At 42.1% G+C, this 8,801-nt stretch overlaps 1 protein-coding gene across 4 annotated transcripts in view; it reads left to right on the plus strand.

Moving 5' to 3' along the window:
• SLC17A5 (solute carrier family 17 member 5) overlaps nucleotides 1–1,731 on the plus strand; it is a 65,737-nt gene extending 64,006 nt beyond the window's left edge. For all 4 annotated transcript variants that reach the window (XM_070418234.1, XM_070418233.1, XM_070418230.1 and 1 more), the window contains one exon: nucleotides 391–1,731. In XM_070418234.1, the coding sequence (XP_070274335.1) occupies nucleotides 391–544 (154 nt within the window). In that variant the 3' untranslated portion in view covers nucleotides 545–1,731. The remainder of the gene's footprint in view (nucleotides 1–390) is intronic.
• The last annotated feature ends 7,070 nt before the right edge of the window (nucleotides 1,732–8,801 follow it).

Here is an 8,801-nt window from a genome sequence, read left to right on the forward strand (position 1 = left end):
CACAGAGAAGCTTGGTCTTGGAAATCCTAAGAAGCTGTCTTAAACATTTCTTCCTGGCATATGATGTAATTATTGACTGACTCCTCTAGGGTGGCAACACACTGTTGGCATATCTAAATAGTTACTAAAATTTAAGATGGATTTCTAAGATTTTTTTCACCAAAATACATTCATCTCAGATTAAGTATAACAACCACACAGTGCTCCTTTCTTCAGATTTTTCCTTTTTCCTTGAGTAAATTACCTCAAGCTAGCTTTCTACTGCCTTTTCTTTTTTTTCTCATTGCCAGTTCTACTGGGTTGTGTGTGTGTGTGCGCGTGCAGTGTGTGTTTAGTGTTATAAAGTAAACAAGAAATTTTCATGTGCATTTTTTCTTTCTTTCTCTACAGAACACTATTAGGGAATGGCAAACTGTTTTCTGGATCGCTGCTGCTATTAATGTATTTGGTGCCATTTTCTTCACACTCTTCGGTAAAGGTGAAGTGCAAAACTGGGCCCTTGATGATCACCATGGACACAGAAACTGAAGGAACCAATAAATAATTCTGTCTCTACTCATGTATTTTTGCTTATCTTGTAACCTAAAAGTGCCTTTGATATTTTAATATGTAAGCATTCTATATACAAGAAAAAAATTGTATGTGTATTAAATTTTTAAGGCTTGTAATCATGAAATGTCATTAGTGGCCAGATTAGTAAAATTAGCTATTTTTAATTATTAATAACATATATGCTGGAATTCATACTTAAGGGTCACATACCTGGCTGCAAGTCAGCAATATGAAGTAGGGGAGTTCTATTGAATGAGCTGAAGTGGACTCTTCTATGCCTTTGCTTAATTAAACTAGATTAATAAGTCTCAGGTCTTGGTAAACACCTATTTTTTACCCACTTTCTTCATAAAAATTATTTGTCATCAGCAATCCCTGACACTTAGGTTTCAAACTTTAGCATCTCCATGGCGCTGCCGGCCATTCTCTAATTCGGATCGGCAGCTGGGCTGAGGGAAGCATGCCCAGGCAGCTGCCACACAGTCCCTTCCTGGCTTCAGGGACAGTGCCCAGCATTTATCAGAGGCGGCAGCTAAGCCCAGGCTCAGGGCCAAGTCTCTGGATGGTGTTCTTCCCCTGGGGGCTGTTAAGGTGCAGATACAACCCCGAGGAGGCAGGAGCATTGAGATCGCGGCCATGGCTCTGAAAAATCCTCAAACTTTCCCCTCCCAGGAATATTGATTGGCATGTAACCTGCGAGAGTAAAGTGTGATGGCCAATTAACCACTAACACCATCATCCTTGATTAAAACTACCTTTGAGTAGATCGGACTATAAATTCCAAGTCCTGTGTTCTATGAGCTACGCCAGCTATTTGTCCAAATGTAAGACCCTGGTTGCAGTTTAAGGTTTAAGTGACTTTTAAAGGCCACATCTCCTGAGACCAGTTATAATGTAAAGGTGAAAATCATCTTCCTGCTGATTCCTGAAATCATATTTCCATTTTTTCCTAGACCATCTTCCAATGGGTTTTGAACATACTTTGAGGGCTTTTATGTGATTAGAACTTGGTTTATGTTATATGTTTGTTCAACACTACCTGTAACATTTTAATAAAACTGCTTAATGTAATATGATGTGAATAATTTCTGTAAATTTATTTTTAAATCTGTAAATAGCTTTAAGTTGCAGTGGTGATATTTCTTTTATAAATCATCAAAATAAACCTTTTTGAATTGCTTTTTGGCTCTGACAGTTCTATGATATTTTCCAGTGTCCACAGTGGCTATTTTACATCTTTTCTGCCATCCTCCTAAAGCCCCCAATGTACCTCTACATGCATCTCTGCCACACCAGGTAGAGGAGAAGTAGGCCAGCTATTTAAAATGGAAATCAAGCCCTAGCTGGTTTGGCTCAGTGGGTAGAGCTTCGGCCTATGTACTGAAGGGTCCCAGGTTCCATTCAGGTCAAGGGCACATGCCTAGGTTGTGAGTTCAATCCCCAGTAGGGGGTATGCAGGAGGCAGCCAATCAATAATTATCATCATTGATGTTTCTATCTCTCCCTCTCCTCTGAAATCAATAAAAATATATTAAAAATAAAAAATAAAATAGATACTGCTATTGCCATTGGCCTGCCCTTTCTAGCCCACCACTAATTCTATCCTGTCTTACCTTCTCTAAGATCTTGCTTCAGTAATTCCTTTTTAATCTCTACCTCTTCTTGTTCTTTTCCTTCTGTCTCAAAGACAATCTTCTCTAGCCTTTAAAAAACAAAAATACAAACTCTCCTAGGGATATATACATGCAGAATATCTTGAGAATCGTTCTCAAGAAACCAGAATCCGTGGCTACCTCTGGAGAGAGAAAATAGGCAATCAGCAGTAGGAAGGAGAATTAATTTTCACTTGACCAAAAGTGGCAGTGGTATAACCTATTCAAATAAATACATCATTTTTTATGGAGCCAGGATAGTCTCTTCAATAAATGGTTTTGGGAAAATTGGACAGATATATGCAAGAAAATGAAACTAGACCACCAACTTACACCATACACAAGAATAAACTCAAAATGGATAAAGGACTTAAATGTACGACAGGAAACCATAAAAATTCTAGAAGAATCCAAAGGCAACAAAATCTCGGACATATGCCGAAGCAATTTCTTCACTGATACAGCTCCTAGGGCACTTGAAACTAAAGAGAAAATGAACAAATGGGACTACATCAAAATAAAAAGCTTCTGCACAGCAAAAGAAACCATCAACAAAACAACAAGAAAACCCACTGCGTGGGAAAACATATTTGCCAACGTCATATCTGATAAGGGCCTAATCTCCAAAATTTATAGGGAACTCATACAACTTAACAAAAGGAAGATAAACAATCCAATCAAAAAATGGGCAAAGGACCTAAATAGACACCTTTCAAAAGAGGACATTCAGAAAGCCAAGAGACATATGAAAACATGCTCAAAGTCACTAATCATCCAAGAGATGCAAATCAAAACAACAATGAGGTACCATCTCACACCTGTCAGAATGGCTATCATCAACAAATCAACAAACGACAAGTGCTGGAGAGGATGTGGAGAAAAAGGAACACTCGTACACTGCTGGTGGGAATGCAGACTGGTGCAGCCACTATGGAAGACAGTATGGAGTTTCGTCAAAAAACTAAAAATGGAACTCCCATTTGACCCTGTGATCCCACTTCTAGGAATATATCCCAAGAAACCAGAAACACCAATCAGAAAGGATATATGCACCCCTATGTTCATAGCAGCACAATTCACCATAGCTAAGATCTGGAAACAGCCTAAGTGCCCATCAGTAGATGAATGGATTAGAAAACTGTGGTACATCTACACGATGGAATACTATGCTGCTGTAAAAAAGAAGAGTTTACCATTTGCAACAGCATGGATGGAACTGGAGAGCATTATGCTAAGTGAAATAAGCCAGTCAATGAAGGAAAAATACCACATGATCTCATTCATGGATAATAGAGACCATTATAAACTTTTGAACAATAATAGATACAGAGGCAGAGCTGCCTCACACAGATTGTCAAACTGCAGCGGGAAGGCCGGGGAGGGTTGGGGGGCAGGAGGGAGGGGGGTAAGAGATCAACCGAAGGACTTGTATGCATGCAAATAAGCATAACCAATGGACATAAGACACTGGGGGGTAGGGGAGGCCAGGGGATTGTCAAGGGCGGGGGGCGGGGGTGAAGGACACATATGTAATACCCTTTGTAATACTTTAAGCAATAAAAAAAACAAAAACAAATAAATACATCATTTTTTAAAAATCTGTTGCTCAGACTACTACATAATCAATATCAGGTTTTCAACTACCCGCTGGACATCCCCAACTGGCAATCTTCTCTGTACCTAAGACTTGTTTAAATCCAACCTCACTCTCTCATCGCCATCCCCAATAAGAGGCTGTTCCTGCCACTTATTCCTGTTAAGTTTCATTTCCGCAGTCACTTAGGCTTGGACCAGAGGTTATTTTTTATTCTTCCTCCTTTCTAGTCTCCCACCCCCAGCCCTGTGTCTAATTAACCACCTGCCTTTTCCATTCCAGTTTTTCAAGTCTCTTTTAATCCCCATGCCATTTCCTAAATAAGTTTCTTGTAGCTTTTGTTTCCACCTGGAATGGAAAAGTTAAGTGGCCTCACAACCGTTTTAGTCAGATCCTTCTCTGTCCAGCTTCCCACCAGTGCTGGTTAATGCCCCCAATACTCATCTCCCTGATCAGGACTTCCCCAGCGTGAACCCCTCGGCCTCCCTTCGCCTACACAATAAACTCCTCTACTGAGCAGCCTGCCCCCCTCACTCCTGTGCTCAAGCTGCTTCACCCCCACCTCCCACCACACCTTGTGGCAGCTGCATCTGGCTACTTAACTCTTCCCCATGGTTCTCCATTTTCCCTTCCCCTTCAGACCTTTATTAATTGTATTCCTTGGGCCTGGAAGGTTGCTCTTCATTCCCACTTCCTTTCTGATCCCTGATTTCTTCCACCCTCCCTGATTTAGACGTGGTTTCTTTCTTTTGATCCACTGAAACACTATATTTTTTCTTTATTTTAAACTCAAGAACTCAGGCTCAATTATGTGAACGAATTTTATTCATTCATGCATTCAGTCATTCATTCAAATATCTGTCTACTCAGCCAGGCAACAAAGACACAGAAATGCATTTGACACAGTCCTTTCCCTCCTCAGAGGCCTCCCTGGCACTCAGTCAAGCTCCTTGACCCCCTTTCTCCTCCATGGCTTTCTCCTTATAATGTATGTGAACACATGCTTGTTTATCTCCCAACTAAAGGCCTGGTGCACGAAATTCGTGCACTCAGGGTCGGGGGTTCCTCAGCCCGGCCTTGCAGTCCGGGAGCCCTCAGGGGATGTCCAACTGCCATGGAGGCAGGAGAGGCTCCCACCACTGCCGCTGCACTCGCCAGCCATGAGCCCAGCTTCTGGCTGAGCAGCACTCCCCGTGGGAGCGCACTGATTACCAGGGGGCAGGCTCCTGCATTGAGTGTCTGCCCCCTGGTGGTCAGTGTGTGTCATAGTGACCGGTTGTTCTGCTGTTCAGTCTATTTATTTGCATATTAGCTTTTTATTATACAGGACTAGAGGCCCGATGCACAAAATTCGTGCAAGAATAGGCCTTCCTTCCCCCCGGCTGCTAGCACTAGCTTCCCTCTGACACCCAGAACTCGGGCTGGCTTCCCTCTGGCCTCCCGCTGGCACCCAGGACCCGGGCTGTCTTCCCTCTGGCCCCAGCTTCATCGGGAAGGATGTCCAGTCTAATTAGCATATTACCCTTTTATTATTATGGATTAGATTCATCTTGAGCATCTTGAAGTCAGGGTCCATTTGATTCATCTCAGCATGATATTCCTCATAACTAACTATATATGCTTTGTCTTATATTTCAGTTGCTTAATATTTAGAAAATAACCCTTTATTAAACAGACAAAAAATTGAATTTGAAATATATATAGACCTATATGTATGTATATTCTTATATTCATGTTGTTTTCTCAAAAAAAAGTTAAATGTGCCAACACCTTTTAAGTGAAGAAATGCTCACCTCAAAATGTTATGTGGCAGTTATTGGTAAGTGGTTTGAGAACAGCTTAGTTCCCATAGGCAGAATACTTCCCCTCCCGGTTATGCAACTGATACTTACTGAGCATTCATGGGCCAGGCTTTCTTCTTTGCACCTGGGACACAGCAGTGAAAAAGCCCCTCCTTCTGCTCATGGAGCTCACATTCTAATTTATCAAACCTTTTTCTTCATGGGCTCCAGCCTTTGAAACCCTGCATGTCAAGCGTCACTATCCACCGAGCAGTCAGATCCAGAGGGAATGGGCATGCCAACTGGCCTTGTGAATCAGTTATGAAAGAAATTGAGACACATGCTGAAGTCAGCAGTTTGTATTAACCAATGTAATGTCTTTCTTACTTCAGCCTTTATTTCGTTTTCAAGAACCAGAAATCAAGATGTTTGAATTTAAACCTTGTTGCAAAGTAAAAAAAAAAAAAAAAAAAAATTATCTCTTCTCTAAGGGCGGCTTATCACCGCTGTTCAAAATAATATTCTCCCAATAGAAAGATATTGATAATATCCAAACTTGAAGGCAGGACGAACACCATAGGACGTGCCTGATTCCTCTCAGGAAAATCACAGAACTGCCTGAGATGAACAGAGTGGGACAAATAAATGTCTCATTCAGTTCAGGAATAAATTATCTTTCTCATGGAAATGGAAATTAAGATGGATCACAAAGCCTTTTCAGATGCCTATGCGGGTTAGAGCAACCATAAGCAACAAAGCCGTTATAAGTTTGTGCTCTAAGAGGGCGCTATAGAAGAGACTTCCTAGGAGCTCGGCTCTGAGGTGCAGTGAGTTCTGGCAATGCCAAAAAGAAAGGAGATGGAACACATTTTCTGCCGCCCGTTTCATGTGCCTTGCGGAGGAAGAACACGAGTAATTTTCCAAGCGCCTGTTTACTTTCACTTTATCTGGATGTTGGGGAGGAGGAAACTTAGAGGGTCCACGTCACCGCAGTCCTGTGCTGTGAGAAGCCATTATGCTCCACTGAGCTGAAAAGGCATTTAAATGCCCTCTTTCCCCCACATGCCTCCCTGCCACGATAGGCTGCACTTTGGGCCAAGGGGAGCCTACTGTCCTAAATATTGCATTAAGTCTTTTCCTGAGGTGCTCTTTTTGACAGACAGAAACAACAAATATGCCAGCATTTCCAACATCCTTGCTTCTCAGGACTGAAGTCAGTGCTCCTTAAAGCACCACAAATAGCCCAGGTTTTATGCATTTCACAACTTCACACTCACTCCACAGGGGCTCCCCACAGAAAGAAGCTTGGTGGAGATTGGCAGCAGTCTGAATAGGGTCTATAGCCTGCTCTCTCATGCTCAAGAACCGCTTTGTGTGAAGTACTAGCAGGGAGTTAGAGGACATTCAAGCATGTATATTGTGTAACCTATACAATTACCTATACAATATCTATTATAATTCCCTTTTAAAATTGTTTTATTGATCGAATGATTTTAGAGAGGAAGGAAGAGAGAGGAAAATATCAATTCATTGTAATATTTATGCATTCATTGGTTGATTCCTGTGTGTACCCTGACCGGGGATCCAACCTACAACCTTGGTGTATCGGGATGATGCTCCACCAATGAGCCACCTCCTTTTTCTTTTAATACCAAAGTCATAGTTCAGAGGTGTGCTGTGCTTTAAGTTATCCTGTCATCAACAGCAGGAAGTTCATCCTGCGGTTGACCATCACCAGCTACAGAGAATCATATGATCAATATGATCGATAACAGCATTTGTGTCGCACTGTCATATAGTTACCTCAGTCAACGCTATGATACCCCTGAATATGCCGGGAGCAAGCCTAGTTAGACCTGGGGTCAGAGACACATTCTCTGACTGCTAATGGAGGGTCTCTGGCCCTTACAGGGACCCACCTAGTAACCTGGGCTCCCCACACCAACTTCAACCGAACAAGCCCACAGGCTCTCCTATTACATTAGACAAAAAAAATATATATATATTCTTTAACAAGATATGTCACCAGCACGAAAGCAAATGATTATTTAAAGGACAAAGCTGCTTCTTATTAATTAAGAAAACAAATCCTACAAGAAGCCTGTGCATCGGGGTGCACTGAAGGTTTTTACCTTCTCCCAGAATAAGGTGTGAAATTAACCCTGGGCCCCAAAGCAACTCCAGCTGAGAATTTGTTGTAATATTATCTTAGCTCCTTGTATCATATTAGGGAATATTTAATTATTCTATCTTTATTCTATAGAACTATGTTTTAAAGATGTTTTCTGTAAACCTAGGCACGCCAATACACAATTTAGTTGCTTCTGTGAAAAAGGAAAAAGAAAAATGAACTTATTATTCCTACTAACAAACCAGTTTGAAAATTTTAATGATTAGGACACTTTGAAGGGGTGCCAAAGACCAACCCTCCCACTCTGTGCTGTTACTGAGGAGTAAAGTCCCCACAGAAGACCTGTGGGCATTCAAACCTTGTAATTTCAAAATATGGGACAAACCTTGCAATTTCAAATTATGGGATAGGTAACAAGGACTTGGGGGGAAGAACCTCAGCTCCCATTGAGAAGGGAAAGTTCAGAATGCCAGAGGAAAATAAGTCTAGACACCTCACCCTGTGTTTTCTATACCTCCCCTCCCACACCTTCCTTACTCCCTGCCTCTGTGACACGCTCCCCTCACAACCACCTCTTTTCAATCTTCCCTGGTAGCAGGACTGTTTGCTGTCATCGCAGGAGTCATTAGGAGGGCACCTGGCCTCTCTGTTCTTTCTGGGAGGTTTGCTCAGTTCTTCCAGCTCTCATTTTTTAAAATATGTTTTTATTTATTTCAAAGAGGAAGGAAGAGGGAGAGAGAGAGAGAGAAACATCAACGACAAGAGAGAATCGCCCATCGGCTGCCTTCTGCACACCCCACACTGGGGATCAAGCCCACAATCCGGGCATGTGACCTGACTGGGAATTGAACTGGGACCTCCTAGGTTCATAGGTCCATGCTCAACCACTGAGCAACACCAGCCGGGCTTTCTGCTCTTACTTTTGACCCACACAGTAAAATGGAACCTAAGAAGGCTGATGAGGAACAATGGTGAGTTTCTCTCCAGTTTAGAGTGGCCTGAAGAGCAGGCAGGCATGGGGTGCACATTATTACATCTTCTGAGTCCCCTTCTCTTCCACTGTAAGTTGAGAAGGTTGAAAAGAAGAGGAA

The sequence above is a fragment of the Myotis yumanensis genome, unplaced genomic scaffold (genome assembly GCF_028538775.1).
Source record: "Myotis yumanensis isolate MYYU_CA2020_CCGP unplaced genomic scaffold, mMyoYum1.0.hap1 SCAF_6, whole genome shotgun sequence".
Classification (NCBI taxonomy): Eukaryota; Metazoa; Chordata; class Mammalia; order Chiroptera; family Vespertilionidae; genus Myotis; species Myotis yumanensis.